This window comes from Lathyrus oleraceus, chromosome 1 (genome assembly GCF_024323335.1).
Source record: "Lathyrus oleraceus cultivar Zhongwan6 chromosome 1, CAAS_Psat_ZW6_1.0, whole genome shotgun sequence".
Taxonomy (NCBI): Eukaryota; Viridiplantae; Streptophyta; class Magnoliopsida; order Fabales; family Fabaceae; genus Lathyrus; species Lathyrus oleraceus.
In genome coordinates, this window is record NC_066579.1 from 307,827,224 (window position 1) to 307,847,665 (window position 20,442).

A 20,442-nucleotide genomic window follows, 5' to 3' on the forward strand; every position below is an offset into this window, starting at 1 on the left:
TAGAATATTCCGCAAACAACTTGTACAATTTCAGCTTTATGTTTTCCAACTTCAATTCCCAATTTAGTGGATCAATCACTTTATAATAATATCCCAATGAGTCCAACTTCATTATTGGATCTAAGACAACCCCAAATGCAAGAACAACACTATATTCATCCCAATACTTCTCAAATTTCAAAATCATGCTTTCAACCATTTTTTTTATAACTTCATCTACATCTTTTTGGTTGTCTATCAAAAGACGTTGAATATTTCAAATTTGCAAGAAGTACAAATTGGAAGTGGGATAGCTTGTTCCGGACATCAAAGTGGTAATTTCATAAAATGGCAACAAGAACCTACTCATTTTTTCAAGTCTCACCCACTCTTCTTTTGAAGGATTACTTGTATAATTTGCATCGTAACAATGAATTTTTTTCAAATGCACGTTGATATTTAAGAGCACTTTTAAATATCAAATATGTTGAATTCCATCTTGTAGGCACATCTGTAACCAACCCATTTGATATATCAATATTACCAACCATATCAATGCATTGCTTAAATTTTACCATCCTACTCTCTGAATCTTTCACATGTTTAATGGTTTCCCTAATCTTTTGCAAAGTACCAGGAGCTACTTTGAGACCCTTTTACACAATTAAATTTAAGATATGTGCAGAACAACAGACATGAAAGAACTCTCTTTTACATAACAATCAATTTTGCAAGGCTAGTTGACTCTTCAAAGTTTGCTACATGACATCATTTGCAGAAGCATTATCCAGAGTAACTGTAAAAATCTTCTTCTCTATTCCCCAATTAGTCAAAAACTCAGATATTCTTTTACACAACTCAAAACCCGTGTGAGAAGGAGGCATGTGACAAAGTTGAGGATTTTACTATTTAACTTCCAATTTTTATCAACATAATGAGCAGTTAAAGTAATATAGCCCTCAGTATTAATTGATATCCATAAATTAGAAGTTAAAGAAATCCTACAAGGAGTGTTGGTCATTTCTATCTTAATCTTTTCCTTTTCCCTTTTGTATATTCTCACAACACCAGCCTTTGCGGTATTTCTAGTGATAGGAATGTAATCAGGATTCAAGTACTGAAGTCAAGTTGTAAGCTCTTCAAACTCAGGAAATTTAAAAGGAAGATCTCGCTTGATAATTAGTCGAGCACACATTTCACGAGATATAAAATTATCAAACTTTAATGATTTTAGCTTTCCTTGCATGTCTAACATCATCTGACCAACATCTCCAAAATTAACTTTCTTACAAACTTCAAGATGACGTTTTAGAGAATTTGTCCCATATCGTTTTCCTCTGCATGCATATGATGTACCACATGCATTGCATTTTGCTTTTTGCCTTCCCTCATTATCCAACCCTTCTATCATAGTAAAAAACTTCCACACCTGAGATTTATGCTTTCTCTTAGTGTTTTTTATTTTACTATGTTCCTCTAACACATTACTATTAGGTTCCACCGACTCACAATCTCGTTACATAGTTAGGTCCAAATCTACATCATCACTCTCATCAATTGGAGCTAAAAAATTCATATCAAAATTAAGTCCTAAAACACAATAAACACAAAATTAAATATTAAAAATCCACTTATTAAAACTAATATATCATTTTAAAGTGTAAGCATAAAATGGGTCATTAAATGTATCATGCATCATAGACATTCCAATACAAGCAGTAAAGTTGTCATACCCCAAAATTTGCCCACTAATCTTGCAAAACATTTTTCGAAGCACTCCAACTTATTCTGCAAGGCACTGACCTTAAAGGAACAAAAGCCCAGCTCACTACAGACCCAATCCAGAAAATGGCCCAGACTGGCCTGCTCGCTAGGCGAGCAACTCCTTCGCCTAGCGAACCTTCGCTACACGCTCGCCTAGCGAAGCTTGCGAACATCAGAATTTTTGGGCTTCATTCTGAGCCCATTAGGTCACCACAATCACTATAAATACCGACACTTCAGTCACGAAAAGGGGAAGAACGAAAACGGAGAAAGAAGAACCCTAGCAAGCAGACTCTAACACTCACGGGAGGCAAACCCTGAAGGAACTCGGCGGCATCAAGGTTTACCTCTGCCCAATTCAATCCGATTTGCCGATTCAAAGTCGCAATTCAATTGCAAACAAGTTTACATTGCTATTACTGCCTTATGTTCTTAATTTGCATATGGCATTATGATTAAATTTATGAAAATATCTTAAGTTTGGCATGTGAATTTTGGTATGTACCTGAATACCTTAAATGATTAACCATATAATTGCTGTAATGAAAGCCATAAGGCATAAAATTGGTTGAAATTGTACTGATATCAAAACCAGAATCCGCAGCCGCTCGCTAGCACATCGCTAAGCGAGCATGCAGCGAGTATTCGCTAAGCCTTCGCTAGGCGAGGCAGGAGCGAACGTGACAGTAGCTGACTTTTCTGTTCTGATTTTTCACTCATAGCCATGCATCATTTACCCGACCCTATTTACTGTTGTGATCTTTTTTTGTGGTGTAATCCTCGATTGCACCCTGATTTGGTGTTCTGACATGTTTTGTTGAGTTTTTGTAAAGGTTCACATATCTCAGGAAAAGATTGCTTGTTAGGTATTCCACTTTATTTGTGGGATACCCTTGCGGAGATTCACCCTGAATTACTCAATTGATTTTAATGTATTAATTTTATGGCAAAGATCCACCCTAAATTGCTTAATTGATCTTAATGTATTAATTTTAATGTGGGGATTCCTCCTAATTACCTGATTGATTGTAAAATACGGCCTTTGAATATGTGATCTTGGACCTCTCTTTGTTACTTTACGGTATTACGGTATTATGGTCATGTCCCGCGAATGTGGGGATACACTTAGCAAAGACCCTTCGATTAAATCATCCTGTCCGTATAAAATAAATCATAGTCCCTCGGATGTTGCCTTCGAATATATGATTTTGTCCCTCGATGACCCTTCGGTGTAGCCTACGGTTAAATGATGATAGTCCCTTCGAATGCTAAGGTATCCTTACAAATGTTGCCTTCAATGACCAAACGATGACCCTACGATGACCCTTTTACATCCAAAGGATAAAACTACTTATTTCTCAATAATAAGGACGGTTTTACCCTCACGAGGATAGGAAATGCCCATCAAGACCTTGGGTAGGTATAACTCTTAATTGCTTACTCACAATTAAAAAATACTTTTCACACTTCACAAATACTAGAAAATCACCACTTGGTATACATTCATACTAGAATCATTACCGAGTTATATTTTTCTAAACAATTTTCAAAACTAAACGAGATAACCACTTTGTATACATTCATACAAGAATCATTACAAAGTTAAATTCTCTTTTTCAAAACATTTTCTGAACAATTCACGAACACTTTTTTTTCAGACAAGAAAAATAATATAAGTGATCAAGCAATTAAGAGCCCATGGATGACCATGGATACAAAGGGTGCTAACACCTTCCCTTTGTATAATGTACCTCCCGAACCCAAAATCTGATTAAGGTCTTTCCTGTTCTTTTCCACATTTCCTTATTGGATAAAAGAAAAGTCGGTGGCGACTCTTGCTAACCGCGACATTTGCTTTACAAAGCAAAAACACAAAAAGTCAGTTCACCGTATGACAAAAGTTGTTTATCATAGAATGTATAAATTATGAGTAAAGTTGTTTTTGCCATTTTTATTTTGATTTAATTGAGAGATAAATAATATCATTATGATTATTATTTCTTAAATAAGTTTATGCATAATAATACAGCATAGATGTAGTACCATTTTAAAAAAGTTTAAAGTTTAATATCAATTAGTTATAAGGAATTAATTTCATTTAATACTATCGATATAAATTACATTATGTTATGTATAATAATACAATATTATTCTCCCCTGATATGCAATTATCATTTATAAATTAAAATATTATTTATTTATTATATTGTACTATATATAATGCTAAAAAAAATTTAAGATATATATATATATATATATATATATATATATATATATATATATATATATATATATATATATATATATATATATATATATATATATATATATATATATTTGACTCTCTTGTTTTTATAAAGTAAAGTTTTATAATCAATTTTGTAATATGCTATTAAAGCTGAAATTGTCTATTACTGTATGCAATTTGCGCAATATGCAATGTATGTAAAAAAGAAGAATATTGCGCAAATTGCATACAGTAATAGACAATTTCAACTTTAATAGCATATTACAAAATTGATTATAAAACTTTATTTTATAAAAACAAGAGAGTCAAATATATATTATATATATATTATATATAATATATATATATATATATATATATATATATATAATATATTATATATATATATATATTTGACTCTCTTGTTTTTATAAAATAAAGTTTTATAATCAATTTTGTAATATGCTATTAAAGCTGAAATTGTCTATTACTGTATGCAATTTGCGAAATATGCAATGTATGTAAAAAAGAAGAATAGATTTTAATAGACAATGTATGTAATAGACAATCAATTACAGTAATAGACAATGTATGTAATAGATAATGTATTACTGTATGCAATTTGCGCAATATGCAATGTATGTAAAAAAGAAGAATAAATTTTAATAGACAATGTATGTAATAGACAATCAATTATTCACCGCTGTCATACCCCAAAATTTGCCTGTTAGTTTTTATGATAAATTGATTCATGCATGACATTCATTTCACATTTGCATTCATTCATTAGCATACATTCTCATATAAATTATAAATTTTAATTTATTTATTATGTGATACAGATATAAAAAATAATAATAATTTTGGTTATCTGTATGATATAAATAAATTATATATATATAAATAAAATAGTTTAAATTTAATGATAAATAAAAATAAATTTGAATTTTAATTGTATAATTAAAATTTTAAATTAGTTTTATTTGTTAAAGCTCATTAAATTATAATAACTATTTTTTTCATAATTTAGTGACTCATGTTCCATTTATTCATTATTTATAAATAGTATTTATTTAGTAATTCACGTTTTTTACTTAATAAATTTATTTATAAGAGTAACATTTTTTAAAAGCCCATAAATTATAAAATAATTTTGGTTGATATAAGTAAGAATAATTTTGTTTTTTTTAAATGATGAAAGTAAAAATAGAAATAGGTTTAAATTTTAATTCAATTATGTAACTAAAATTTAAATTAATTTTTATTTAAATTATTCATTATTTATAATAATATTTGTATTTAATAAATATTTAGCAAGGTTAAACCCTAACTCTCCTAAAGTATAGGAAGGGATCCAAATATTTAGCAAGGTTAAACCCTAACTCTCCTAAAGTATAGGAAGGGATCCAAATATTTAGCAAGGTTAAACCATAAAGTATAGGAAGAGATACAAATATTTAGCAAGGTTAAACCCTAATCCACACCATTATAAATACTTCATAAGGCTGCAGCGAGAGAAAAGAGGAAAAAGAAGAGAGATACAGCAGAAAAAGATACACAAGGCAAGACAGAAGCAAGAAGATTCACGGGCAGGGAAAAGAGAAGCAACCATAAAGCACTCATAGCCTGAATAAGAACAACACACATACAGTGAGCAAGCTAGAAGAATCAAATCCCCAGTAAGTGTTCATTATGGAATTTGCATCCAGCATGATTACCTTGCAATACTCCTTAATTCATGCATGAATAATATTGGTTTAATATATATATTGAGATGATGTATTCATGGTTTGGTGGATGTTGATATTGCTCTATTCAAGTATGCATCTGTTCTTGATATGTCATAGCATGTTGGAAAAATTCTGTTTGCATGATTAAAGAATTATATCTGCCATTTAGTTATTATTATATGAGTGTTGTTTCTAGCATGATTATGTTTATTTCACATGCTGTTATTACATAATAATGATGATGATATAATGGTGATAATATAAATCCTTGGTTGTCTTTAACATGTATGTGTAAGGTTTGTTTTATCATTATCACTTGCAGTAAAGAGAACTAATACATGAGTAAAATAATATAAGCTTCTTGATTTGTGCATGGCTATTTTTATTATTGCATGATGATTACATATGATCTTATTTTATGTGTGTGGTTGGATATAAGATGAAGTTACAGGTTTGTTATATTCACATGAAAGAAACAGCATGAGAAAAAATAAAGTAGCTTGCCGTAAGAGAGAAAGATGTAACATGCATGGTGGTGTTATGTCAAAATGGCAAAATCCATATAGAATTAATATATATTTTAATGAAGGCGAATAAATAATGATGGACCAACATGACTCATTGGTAGCTCCCCTTCATTGCAACATAAAGGTCTTGGGTTCGAGCCCTTAGAACCTATTTTTTAGCTTTAAACTAGGATATAATTTAATCTAATTTATTAATTAAATTTTCATATATCACTTAATTGATTAAAATGGGCTATTTTGAATAATAAAAATCTAATTATATTTTTTTTCTCTTTTCTTTTAAAATTTCTATCAATTTAGTCTAAGTTTTTCCATAAATTCATAAAAAAAAGTTTATATTATTATAGACTAAAAATATTCTTAATTCATTCTTAAATTTAGTTTATTTATTTCATTTGTCATGAACTTTCTATGCCCTTTTAATTTTGTACTCGTTAATTAAGATCTAGATATTTTATATCCCCTTTTAAATTATGTACCCCCCATCCCGAAGCCATGTAATAGCGTAGTCTTATTTTTCGCACTTTAATTTTTCCATAGTGTGAATATAACTGTCTAGATGTATGCTAATAGGATTGCATGGAAAGATAAATAATCGAACTTAGATAAATTAATTCAAGATAATATATCCGAATCCAATCATTTCCACACTTGCACCTCTAGGGTAACCCTCTCTTTGTTGCCTTACGATATTACGGTCATGTCCCGCGAATGTGGGGATACCCTTAGCAAAGACTCTTTCGATTAAATCATCATCATCACTAAACAGATAAGTCATAGTCCCTTCGATCAAAAGGTCAATGTCCCTACAAGATAAATCATAGTCCCTCGAATGTTGCCTTCGAATATATGACCTTGTCCCTCGAACGTTGCCTTCGAATATATGACTTTGTCCCTCGATGACCCTTCGTTGTAGCCTACGATTAAATGATGATCGTCCCTTCGAATGCTAAGGTATCCTTACAAATGTTGCCTTCAATGACCAATCAACGACCCCACGATGTCCCTTTACATCCAAAGGATAAGACTACTTACTTCTCAATAGTAAGGACAGTTTTACCCTCCTAAGGATAGGAAATACCTATAAAGACCTTGGTTAGGTATAACTCTTAAATGCTTGCTCACAGCTTAAAATACTTTTCACACCTCACACTTTTCAAAACATCTTTTAGAAAATCACCACTTGGTATACATTCGCACCAGAGTCATCGCCGAGTTATATTTTTCTAAACATCTTTCAAAATCAAACGAGATAAACACTTTGTATACATTCGTACAAGAATCATTACAAAGTTAAACTCTCCTTTCAAAATATTTTCTAAACACACCACATTTCTCAAACACTTTCTCAAACAAGGAAAACATAAGTGAGTTAAGCAATTAAGAGCCCATGGATAACCATGGATACAAAGGGTGCTAACACCTTCCCTTTGTATAATGTACCTCCCGAACTCAAAATCTAATCAAGGTCTTTCCTGTTCTTTTCCGCCTTTCCTTATTGGATAAAAGAAAAGTCGGTGGCGACTCTTGCTATCCGCAACATTGCTTTTCAAAGCAAAAACACAAAGTCAGTTCACCGTATCACAATCGCTAACAAGACGACGACAATGTGAAAATGGTTTCTACAACACTAATGATATTGTGAGAGAAATTTAGGTCTTTTACTCATTTATAGTTTTTTTTAATGGATATTATTATTGTGCCATATGTCTTTTTTTAAAAATGGGTCATAGACATTTTTTAGGTAGTTTTTTTTTCAATTTTTTTTAACGGGCTAGCGGACCAACTCCGTCCCATGGAAATTTTACTTCATACCCCATACGTTTAGACTCATACCCCAACAATTTTTTAAAAATACAAATTTTACCCTTAACTAGTTTTAACCAATTTACTATTTCATTTTTACCATTCAGTTGATACTTCCGAAAATTACACATTCCACCCTCGTACCGGAACTCCTGAAAAAAGACTTTCAGTATGTACTTTTTCAAACCGGAAGACTAAACCAAAGACATCCGGAACACTGCAAACAATAAACCGGAAGACTTATTGAAAGAGTTCCGGTTCTTTAATAAAAAAATGTTTCAGAACATTTATTGAAAGAGTTCTGGTTAACAAAGTGACACATACCAGAACTCTTTATTGAAGTCTTCCGGTATTGTTTTTGTGTATTCCGGAACTCTTCTTTGTAGACTTCCAATTTGCATTTTTTTGTTGACGTTTTTTTATTGTGCAGGAATTGAAAATTTTCCCCAAATATGTCAACAAAAAAATGCAAATTGGAAGTCTTCAAAGAAGAGTTCCGGAATACACAAAAACAATACCGGAAGACTTCAATAAAGAGTTCTGGTATGTGTCACTTTGTTAACCAGAACTCTTCTTTGAAGACTTCTGATGCGTTTTTAACGACTAAAAGATTTGGTACACGAGAAGAGGTGATCAGATGGATTAAAGAGGTTGGAATCGATAATAAAGTAACCGTTATTATCACTCATTTAGATACTGAAACAAGCAAGAGAGGGAGAAGTAACAAATTAATATTTGGTTGTGATAAAGGTGGGAAACACAAGGATACTGATAGTGGAACCCAAAGTGCGTCCAAGAAATGTGGATGCCCATTTAAAATCAGGCCGACTCCGACGAAAGATGGGTCTGGTTGGAAGATTGATGTAAAATATGGGTTCCATAATCATGGTTTACCTGATAGATTAGAATGTCATTCCTTTGTTGGTAGGTTGACCACATATGAGAAGCAACATGTCGCTGATTTGACAAAGAGACATGTACCACCTAGACACATATTGCTTTCCTTGCAAGATCGAGATCCAGAGAATGTCACTTGGATTACGCATGTATACAAGCATAAAAGTGTGATACAAAAAGAGATAAGAGATCCTAGAAGTGAGATGCAACATTTGTTTAAGCTTATTGAAGATGCAAGCTATGTGTATTGGAGTAGAAAAAAGGATGACTCGGAAGTTGTGAGAGATATATTTTGGGCCCATCTTGATTCAGTTAAGTTGTTGAATATTTTTCCTATTGTGTTAGTTTGGATAACACCTACAAGACAAACAAATATAGACAACCTTTGTTTGAAATTGTTGGCATGACATCAACCGAGTTGACTTTTTCTGTTGCATTTGCGTATATGGAGTCTGAGCAGACCGAGAACTTTTGCTGGGTATTGGAGAAACTAAAAGAATTGTTTGTGAAGAAAGATTTGTGTCCACAAGTGATTTTGACAGATAGAGATCTTGCTTTGATGAAAGCAATTGAAATTGTGTTTCCCAGGTCGATTAATTTGCTATGTAGATTTCACATTAACAAAAATGTTGGTGCAAAATGCAAACAACATGTGGTGAATGACCTGCAAAAGACGATAGATACATTATGGATGGAAGTTGTTTGGGCTAGTGATGAGGTTGAGTATGGTCAACTGTTGCATCAACTTGAGCAAGCATATGTTGATTATAGTGGATTTATTAATTATGTGAAAGACACATGGTTGACTCCACATATACATAGATTTGTTGGAGCATGGATTAATCGAGTGCTACATTTTGGTAACACGACGACTAATCGGTATATGTTATAATTTTTTCTATGTATTTTTTTCTATGTGATATTTTTTAAATTTTCAATATGTTAATTTTATATGTGATATTTTTTCTATGTATTTTTTTATATGTGTTATTTTCAATATTTTTAGGGTTGAATCTGCTCATTGGAAGTTAAAGCAGATGTTAGGAAACAATATAGGTGACATGGTTAAATGTTGGAAAGCTATGAATAACAACTTGAGGTTACAACTGGGCAACATTAGAGCTTCTTTTCAAAAAAGTTTTTACGAAGTTGAGCACGCGCACATAAGTCCATTTTATGGTATTTTGCGTGGTTCAGTGTCTCGAGCTGCTTTGAGACGTATTGCTGAAGAGTTATTGAGAGTTGATTATGTTGGAACTAACAGACAAATATGTGGTTGTACTCTTAGAACATCTTATGGGTTACCTTGTGCTTGTGAGTTAGGAAAATACGCACTAGGTGGTATACCGGTACTCATAGATGTTGTTCATGTTCATTAGAGGAAACTAACTATGGAAGTTGAGTTAGAGGTAGGTGCAGATGATGGATCAGAGGTGGATATGACTTGTGCAATAAATGAATTGTGGAAACGGTTTAGGTCATTAAATGAATCCAACACTTAATAAACAAAATTAAATTATATACTTGTAGGAGAGTAGGATATCCATCGAGCTGTTTGCAACTGAACATGAACGCATCTCTAAGGTATCTGTATTGGGTAACCAGTGCAGCTGCTCCCCAACTATATCCCGAACATCTATCTAAGTCCATAAACAGTAGGAGATATCGTGCCTCGACAAGTGTAAAGGTCTTGTCGGCAAAAATTGTGGAACCCACCAACATCAACAAATATGCTCTAGTCGCATATGCCCAGCTAGAAACAGCTCTATGTTTACGAATAAATCGTATAACCACTCCAATTTATAATAAGAACCCCTGCAGCTACGAACATGTGATTGTGCCTCACCATGTGACACTTCTAAGTAGTCAACAACAAGTTCAACAACAACCTCTTCCGTGACATCCTGATGACTCCATAAGACACCCCTGATGGACAAGTGAAGCAGACATGAGACGTCATCCAAAGTAATGCTCATTTCACCAAACGACATGTGAAATGAAGATGTCTCTAGATGCCATCTTTCTATAAATGCAGATGCCAGATTTGTGTCTATATTGTTCAAACTAGTTCTCTGAAGTGAAGATAATCCAGACCTAGATACCCAACTCTCCACCTGTTGTGGAAGAGCTAGTGGAACCCTCGATGTCAGCTTTAGTCTGTGTCCAACAACCTTTAACTCTTTCTTCAGACCTCTTTCCTAAAAATAATTAAAATAGATATTAGAAAACACAATATAAAATATTCAAATATTATTCATTTTCAAATATATCTCATTTATTTACCTCACTAAACTATCAATGGCGAGCAACATGATGCTCGTACTTTACTAAAAGAGATGTATTGTACAACCCTCCTTGATAACCAGTCGGGTCTGCTACAGATGAAGATGCGTCCGACCTAAACTGCGGTATGGAATCCTACCATTTGCACCTCGTCTTCGAACCACTATAAAAAAATATTATAACAAAATAATTAAAATCAAAAAATCAAAAAAAAAAGCACCAGAACACTTCTTAAAAGAGTTCCGGTGTGGAAAAAAATTTGATTGACTACCAGAACACTTCTTAAAAGAGTTCTGGTTTAGTTCATGCAAACCGGAAGTCTTTAAGAAAGAGTTCTGGTATATACTCTTACAAACCAGAAGATTTTCTTAAAGAGTTTCGGTTCAATGCCTCAAAACTGCAGCGAACCGGAAGTCTTTGAAGAAGTGTTCCGGTATACGTTTTGTGAGCCGAAAGACTTACTCTTAGTATTCCGGTTTACAAGACAAAAAATGCTCTTCCGGAAGTCTTCAAGCGCAAATGAAAAAAAAATCTATTTCCGAAAAATATACCCTATTTATATGAGGGTATTTTGGTCCAAAAAATTTAATTGTAGGGGTATGAGTACAACTGTAGGGGTACGGGGTGAAACTTTCCCGCCCCATTATGTATTCCACCGCGGGTATTTTTGTTTTCGCTGGATGGACAAAACGGGTAAGCGGACTCAAAATCTCAACCCAACCCTTCATTTTTTGACGAGTGTGCGAGCTGGTCCAACGGAGTCCTGATCCGTTTTGCCACCACTAATTTTAATTACGTTGTCAATATTTTGTACGTAAAAAATATCATAATCTTTTGTAAGTAGGGACAATTGTGTTTATTGAAACTCTGATATTTTTTTTAACGTTAATCTTTTGGACCAGTTTAAAATAAAGCGTGTACAATTGTTTATTAAGTGTGCGTTTTAAGACTTACTAGGTTTAGTTTAGGACCCGTTTAACACTATTTTAATTTTTAAAAACCTAAAAATAAATATTTGTTTGATAACTTATTTTTAAAAGAGTTTAATGGTAAGTGTAAAAAAGTATTAAATTACATATTAACTTGGTTGGAAATATGATTGTGTGTAAAAATAATTTACACTCCCTTTTTTTCTTTTTAAAATATCAGTTTTAAAAAATATTTTGAGTTTTTGAATTTTATGGACTAAAAAATAAAAAGAACAAAAATGTATTTTGATTTTCATTTTTCATTTTTAGATTTTAAAAATGTTTTTAAAAATAATAAAGAAAAGCTCAAATTATAAACACCTAAAAAAGAGTGTGTTTTCAATAATGGCAAAAATGTAAATTACAATAATTGCTATTCTGATTAAACCTATTTTCCAATTTGATGCACAACTGAACAAATGAAAACACGCTCTCTTCTATTCTCTTCTATGCGATTTTGATTTCTCTCTCACACACAAATTTTTTGGTAAGTTTTGTTCCTCTTTTCTTCATCCATGATCTTTTAGGTGATTTTAACACTTATTTTCTTCTGCTCATTGGTATTGAGTGATGAGATTTTGAGATTATTTTAGAGTTGTGATGTGACAGTGCCATTAATTTTGTCATGCCAAAATTAGGGTTTAATGTAGACTACACTGTGACTGATTATTGAAACTCAGTTTGCTTTAATGTAGATTTTTTCTTTTAAATATTGTGTTGCTTTGAACTTTTGTTTACATTAGCATCTGAAAATTTCTAAACTTAATATTAAATTATGTGCAAAAAGAAGGATTGCAGACCTTGATAATATGTTGTTTAAAATATTTGATAAATGTGTTTCACTTGTGATCAATAAACTATTATTAATAATAGAATTCTAGTTTATTTGATTCGTCCCAATTTGATTACAAAGTAATTTACGTCTAGTATTTATAGGGTCAACAAGTTACTTAGAGATAACCATTAATTTTGAATACAAATCTTATTTATGATCAATAACTTTATCTTTTACCTTATCCTATTTTCACCAAAGCATAACCCTTGACAAGATGACTATATCCTATTTTCACATGCCACATGTAATGTGATTCATTGTTCATTCAGTTTAATCTCAATAAAACATGCCTCTGTTTTTCTATTCTAGATTTCCTAAGTTAATGCTTATTTTTATGATATATGGTAACTAATGTTCAACATGAAATACCTTTCAGAATCTCTATGACCAACTGAAGATGGAAAATCAGGACCAACATGATGAAACTAGGAATATGAATGCGTTTTATGCATCTGTTGAATCATTTGAGACAACTTCTCCATCACATCCAGTACCTTTTAGGCCTAGTGAAAACATCAAGAAAGCAATTCAAGTTCTCCAAGATTTATTCACAAAAGATTTCTCTCTTTTGTTGCATCCAGGGCGTTCTATAGAGATAAAAGATATACTAAAATACCTCCTCACATTGCCACAAAATGAAGAATTTTGCGCAGCTACAAAAATAGAAATACAGAAAATGTTACGATGTTTTGAAAGATGGAGTTTGGAGCATCACAATGCATCAGGTCTTTCAGCAAATGCGAAAAAAGAACTATCAAAAGCAAGTAAAGTGATGAATGATTTTGAAGCTAATGTGAAAGAGTTCCATGAGATGGACAAGGAGGAGATGTGTTTGTGTAATAAATTGGTTATCTTGGAGGAAAGGAAGAGACAGCTTGAAGAAGAAATCAAAATAGTTAATGTTGAGATTGAAAAATCTAAAACACAAAGAGATGAGGTTGGTAGGAGAAAAATTGAATTGTATGAGAAAGGAAGAGAAGTGAAAGCCAAAAGGGATGATTTCATGATAAATGTTCCAAGGCTGAAAACTGAGCAACAATTGGGAGTGATAACTCGAACTAATATTGAAGCGGAGTGGGTCAAGCTTCGACAGAAATTCACGTTGCTTCTCGCTAGTTCCCCCCTTTTGTCTTCTTCGTCTTTGCCACGACCACCATCACATGCATAGTCATGATGTCATTCTTCACATTCATGCAGATTCTACATTCATTCATTGAACGTTATCTTGAACAATCCATGAAAAGGCAGTTTTTTATTTTTTATTTCATTTTATTAATCAAAGTACCCTTTCCTGGTATACTACTGTTGCTGCTTGAACGTAAGGTTTGTTTGACTGCACAGGAATGAAATAATTTGTTTACCCATTCCTTTGCAAACTAATGTAGTTTGAGTACTCTTGTCGTATCTATTTTCCTAACAATAGTTTTATTGGCACGATAATGTGTATATTAGAACTTGATCCCTTACTCGAACAAGTGGACTAAAAGAATTGGCGACAAAATCTATAAAATAAATCTGTCTTGAAAATTATAGTCTTCCTTAATATTCTTCAAACAAAAATAGGAAAACCATGTCGTTAAAAGCACCCTAAATATTCTTTATGCAATATTTTAATTGTTTTTCTAAAGGAGGCTGCTAAATTTTTAAGAGAATTTCCATCTCCCTAAAATTTGATAAAATAATATTGACACTCCCTCAAATTTAAATTTTAAAATATCTACTATCCTCCACTAAACATAAATATTCCCTAAACATAAATATATCAATGTAATTGTCTCTTATACTTAAGATTTTGACTATAATTTAAAATTAAAGTGGGATCTCTGTGTCATTTTAATATACCCGAAAAAATATCCGTGCATATTTTAAAATCAGAGGTGAGTGCAGTGTCATTTTAATAAGCCTCAATGGAGGTGGGGATAATTTCCCCAATTTTTAAATTTAGACATCTTTTCTCGAAAGTTCCCCAATATTTAAAGTTAGACATCTTTTCTCGACAGTCAAGATATATGGCTCGTATTCAAGTACTTGAAAAAGAAAGAGACCTACGTCCAATTAATAATTTTTCATACACGAAAGAATGAACTAAATTCGGTTAATTATTATGTTTTTTGGCCGAAAGATGAGCGCAAGCTATATAAATTGTATCCACAAATATCCGGGGAAGAAAGAGGCATACATCCAATTAGTTTTTTTCTCATTAGATTTAATTATGAAAAATGTTTTTTTTATTCAAATTATGAAAAATAGTTTGACTTTATATTGAAAAATATAGTTTTTTATTTAATATTTAACATTTAATTAATCAATTTATATAAATTAATTAATTAACATAAAAAGAATAAATGAATAATAAAAAACAGACAAATAAAAAAATTCAACCATGGGATGTAGAAATAACAAAGTGGGAGTCAATACTTAGTAAATAGAGCTAGAAGACCAAGCCCAAGAAGCAAAGAAAACAAGAAAATAAGGCAAAAAGGTATGGATAATCTGAATTGTCTGATGCTGATCAGACAATCATGATTTAACCTTATGATGCAATCAAAATTAAACACCGTGAGCCACATGATTTAGATCTGATGACCATTTAGGTAAAGATCACGTAGACTGACCGGTCACCATTTTCACTATGTTTTCGTTACTTATTCGACAAGACACTAAGGATTCTAGAATACTTTATGCGCGTTATGTCACCTTTTAAGTTAGTTTTTATTTCTGTAAGTTATTTAAGCATTTTATCGATTTTTTGTTTTATTTTGTGTTTTTGAGATTTTATGTTTTGGTTGTCTGTGTTTATTCCCTCCAGGTCCAAGTAGAAGATACAACGGACTCAATGCGAGAAAGTCGAAGGTTCCTGCGTTCGAGGAAAGGAGATTTCTCAGTACAGGGGGCCTGACACGGCCACTAGTGTCACCTGACACGAGCCGCGTCAGGATGAAGGCAAAACAAACAGAAGATGATGGCAAGACAAGGGCCTATCACGGTTATCAGTGTCAGCCCACCTGGGAGTGAAACAGGAGGTAATGGCAAGGCAGGGGCCTGACACGGCCACACATGTCAGCTGACACGGGCCGTGTCATCCCATGCACAAAATATTCCAATTTTTTAGCTTTTTACCCAGACTTGAGCAGCAATAAGGTTTTGGGAATTTCCAACCATTGCCAAGGGATTTTCACTATTTTAGGAGAGTTTCTACGAGAGAAGAGAACACTTTGGAAGTAGAAGAAAATAGAGCACAAAGAATTTTCAGATGATCGAGAATTACAGAGATCAAGGAATTCGGAGAACGGAATATTTTCATGAGCGAAAGCAATTGAAGATTCAAGTCATCTAATTACTTGTAATGTGTATTTTTTATCTTGAATAGTTTTTGAACAATATGAGTAGCTAAACCCCCCAATGCTATGGGTGTCCCTAACTTAGATATGTAATGACTTTGAGTTTACGATTGCATTGATAATATTGTTTTTCATAATTACGATAATCTTTTGATGTGTTTAATGCTTTCTCTTTCGGACCAATCGAGATTGTTGTATGGTTATCAATTAGGTTGGACCGCCATTGGTAAGGTTTTCATAATATTACTCTGCAATAGATATCATCTAGGACCAGGGATACCCTATATGAACCAGAGCATTCTTGATATAATAAGGCTTAATATCACCGATAATTTCCTATGGATATAGGAATTAGGGTTGAATGATATTTGTTGATGCAGTGGTGACTCAGAGTTGTTAGAGGGACAAATTATACACCTACCCTGGCATGTTCCTTTTTCCCTGAAATCCTTATTTTTACAGTGTTTATTTTATTTGCCTTTATTTTTATAAATCTGAATCTAAAACCACCAAACACTAGTTTTTGTTTAATTGTACGATTCTTTGAACTTGATTTTATGCGCATTCCTTGAGATCGACATTTGGGAATTTCCCCTTTATTACTACAAAAGGCGAAATAGTACGCTTGCTATTTTCCCGATCAAGTTATTAGCGCCGTTGCCGGGGACTTCCAAAATATAGAGTTTAATTTTAGTTCAATTAAAATTTTGTTGCTATGCAATAAAATTATTTTTCTGTCATTTATATAACATCATTCACTAATCCGTGTATGCGAGGAGATCCCTCAGCTGAATTTCTTTTTGACGCAGAAATCTAGAGAAGCCTTCACCAGAGACTCAAACATGCTAGATTGAATTCCAAAGAAGAAGTTCCCTCTGGTCACTCAGATTCAGAAAAAGAAACTATGACTGAAGTTCCTCCAGTTCCACCTCCACCTCCAGGGAGACTCCTTGGTGATTATGGAGGTGCAAATGCATCGGGTGGTAGATTAACAATTGTCAACCAACCGGTGAATGTGACTAATTTTCAACTGCATCCTAGCACAATCAATCAACTTGAAAGAAAACATTTCATCAGAAAGGTTAATGAAGATGCAAACAAGCACTTGCAGAGATTTCTGACCATGAGTACTACTTTGAAAATTGATGGTCATACTGATGAAGCAAAGAAATTAAGAATATTCCCGTTCACTTTAACTGAAGAGGCGGAAGAGTGGTTCTACTCTCTCCTAGACGACAACATCACATCATGGGAAGGGAGGGAAACTGCTTTCTTAAATGAGTATTTTTCAGCATCGGTATTTCTGAGAAAAATGTATGAAATCTTGAACTTCAAACAGAAGGATGGTGAGTCTTTGGGAGATGCCTACAAAAGATTCAAAAAGGTCCTAGTAGCTTGCCCAACTCATAATGTGGATCAGACTGAACATATGCAAATGTTTGTTAACGGACAAAAGATAAAGACAAAACATTTGATTGATACAGTAGCCGGTGACTCAACATATTTCTCAATAGCCACCGATATTAAAAACATTATTAAAGCAATATCTACCATTGAGCATCTGGAATTGTATGATATGTGTACTAGTAAACTTGATGGAGTGATTGATCTGAAGCTGGAAACTGATAAAATATGGTTGAAAGATACAATAGTCGCTGGAGTGGAAAATAAATTGAAAGCTATGAACATAGGTACCCAACAAGTAGCCCAAGTTCAACTTGCTCAGACCATCACTTATGGAATCTTTAATGGACCTCACCATATTGTGTATTGCTTTGCCACCCGTCAACAAATTGAATAGATAAAATTTTTGAAGCAGGATAATCCCTAATCCAACACTTGCAATCCAGGTTGGAAGAATCATCCAAATTTCTCCTGGAAAGATCGGAGAGGGAATGCTCCCCAACAGGGTCAAAGTTAATATCAGACTCAATATCAACAATAGCAGCAAAAATAAGTTCCAAAGAAAGTAGACTGGGACATTGCCATTGAAAAAATGGCCGCTCATAATATTCAGTTCCAAGAAGAGACTATAAACAATCAGAAAAACACCAGTGCATCTATAAAAAATCTTGAAGTTCAGATGGGTCAGATAGCACAACAATTGGCCGCAAATTCTCAAGCTCCAGGTACCCTACCTACTGGTACAGTGACAAACCTCGTGAGCATAATAATGTTAATGCTGTAGTAATAAGAAGTGGTAAGTCTACTAAGAAACCGGAAGAAAACTTTACCGAAGAAGATGGGTTATTGGAAGACGAGTTAGAAATTAAAGAACCAAAGAAAACTAAGGAGGATGTGGTGATAATGCCTATAAAGGAGAAAGAAAAAGTTGTCAAGCCAATCATTAAACTTCCGTATCCTCCGAGACAAAAGAAGAAAGACCAACATGAGAAGAATTTTGAGAAGTTTTTGGAGATGTTTAAGAAACTTGAGATAAACATTCCATTTTCTGAAGCTCTGGAGAAAATGCCTATAAGACCCCAATTTTGATCCTAAGATCCCTCATGCTATCTCATCATTTTGCATTGGCATTGGGATCACACATTGGTATCCTCCTTACCCCTCATTCATTGGGATTGCATTGAGAGAGATCACCAAGCACATTTGATTGTATCATACTCCTCTTCTTTGTTTACTAACCAAAATGCCAAAAATATGTCGATGTATAACTTTGTTTCTTTTGTAGGTAGTGTGTGCATCCACTTGTGCCTCATCAAGCTCACAACTAGGGTTCGAGACCCTCATGACAAGAGATCAATCAAGAAAAGGTTAAGAAAGGTTCTAAGTACCATATATGGATCCCCGTGCTCTTTAATTGTCATTTTGATCAAGATTTCATCAAGAGTTTGAAGTTTGTTTGCCTTGGAAGCCCTAATTCACCTAGGGTATCTTGTGTGACTTTCTCAACAAGCTTCTTCAACAATTGGTCAAAGATTTCAAGGGATACTTCATTATACATCACATTATGCATATATGATCATCCATGAGTCCCAAAGATCTAGAGAACTTCAAGTTTGCAAGTTGGTTCAAAGAGGTTGACCAGAGGAAGTCAACTGGTCAAAACTCGAGTTTCCTAGACCCTATCTCCTACAAGTTTTATCACATGAAAATTATTCTAAGATCAAAGTTACTCTTTATGACATTCTAAACAACTTTCATATTGGCATCAAGGGATAGTTTTGCTTGTAAAGTCATTTTTTATGGTGAAAGATTATAGGTCATTTTGTTTGTTTCCTAGTTAGGAGGTTAACTACCATGGACCATAACTTGCTCAATTTTTATGATATGAAGGTCATCCAAGTTTCATGATCAATTTTAAGATGTCTTCCTCCAACTTTGATTGTATCAATGACGTTGTTGTCATGCCACATCACCAAAACTTAACATATTTTTGCCAGAAATTGACGGAGGTGATCAAATATGGTAACAAAAGTGAAGTTAAGAGACTAACTTATAACATTTTTTAGTTGAAGGACTAAAGTGAAACATTAAATTAAGTTTAGGTACTTAGTAAAATAATTATGCCTACTTTATTTATATTTTATTATTAAATTATTCTTATTTATAAATATTGACTTTTACTTTCCAAAATAAATTGATAATTTTTTTTATATATTAAATTAAGAATATTTAATAAGAGTATTGAAGAAATGAATTAGTGATTTAATATTCATACCTATGTTTAAGACTTGATAAATCTTTATCCATAATCCATGAGATGTGATCATCAGTCTATATACATAATAATCTTAATGCTTTAATGTTATCCCACTTTACAACAAAGCTCGACTACAGATACTTTAAGAATATTGTCCTTATGTTTAATGGTATCTCATGATTAAGTCACACTTGATACATTTGATAACGCGAAAAGGTATCGTATTTTTGACTCCACATGCATTGTTTTTTACTTGATTAACGCTTATTATTACGCAGTATTTTATGTTTATTGCAGGTATTTACCGAATAAAAGGTTTACAGCAAGGAAAGTGGAAGATAACAAAAAGGAAAGAAAAAGGAAAGAAAATGGAGAAAAATAGAGATAATGGGCCACCACACCAAATGGGCTTGTGACGCCCATC

At 32.9% G+C, this 20,442-nt stretch overlaps 1 protein-coding gene across 1 annotated transcript; it reads left to right on the plus strand.

The window, feature by feature from the left end:
- Nucleotides 1-12,153: 12,153 nt before the first annotated feature.
- Nucleotides 12,154-14,450, plus strand: LOC127132369 (uncharacterized). The gene is made up of 2 exons (XM_051061316.1): nt 12,154-12,668; nt 13,393-14,450. Exon 2 carries the CDS (start codon nt 13,414-13,416, stop codon nt 14,182-14,184), a length of 771 nt encoding a protein of 256 aa, XP_050917273.1. The 5' UTR covers nt 12,154-12,668; nt 13,393-13,413; the 3' UTR covers nt 14,185-14,450.
- The last annotated feature ends 5,992 nt before the right edge of the window (nt 14,451-20,442 follow it).

Bases quoted from the DNA above. Each gene is read 5' to 3' on its own strand.
- LOC127132369 (XM_051061316.1), top strand. From the start codon at position 13,414: ATGGAAAATCAGGACCAACATGATGAAACTAGGAATATGAATGCGTTT.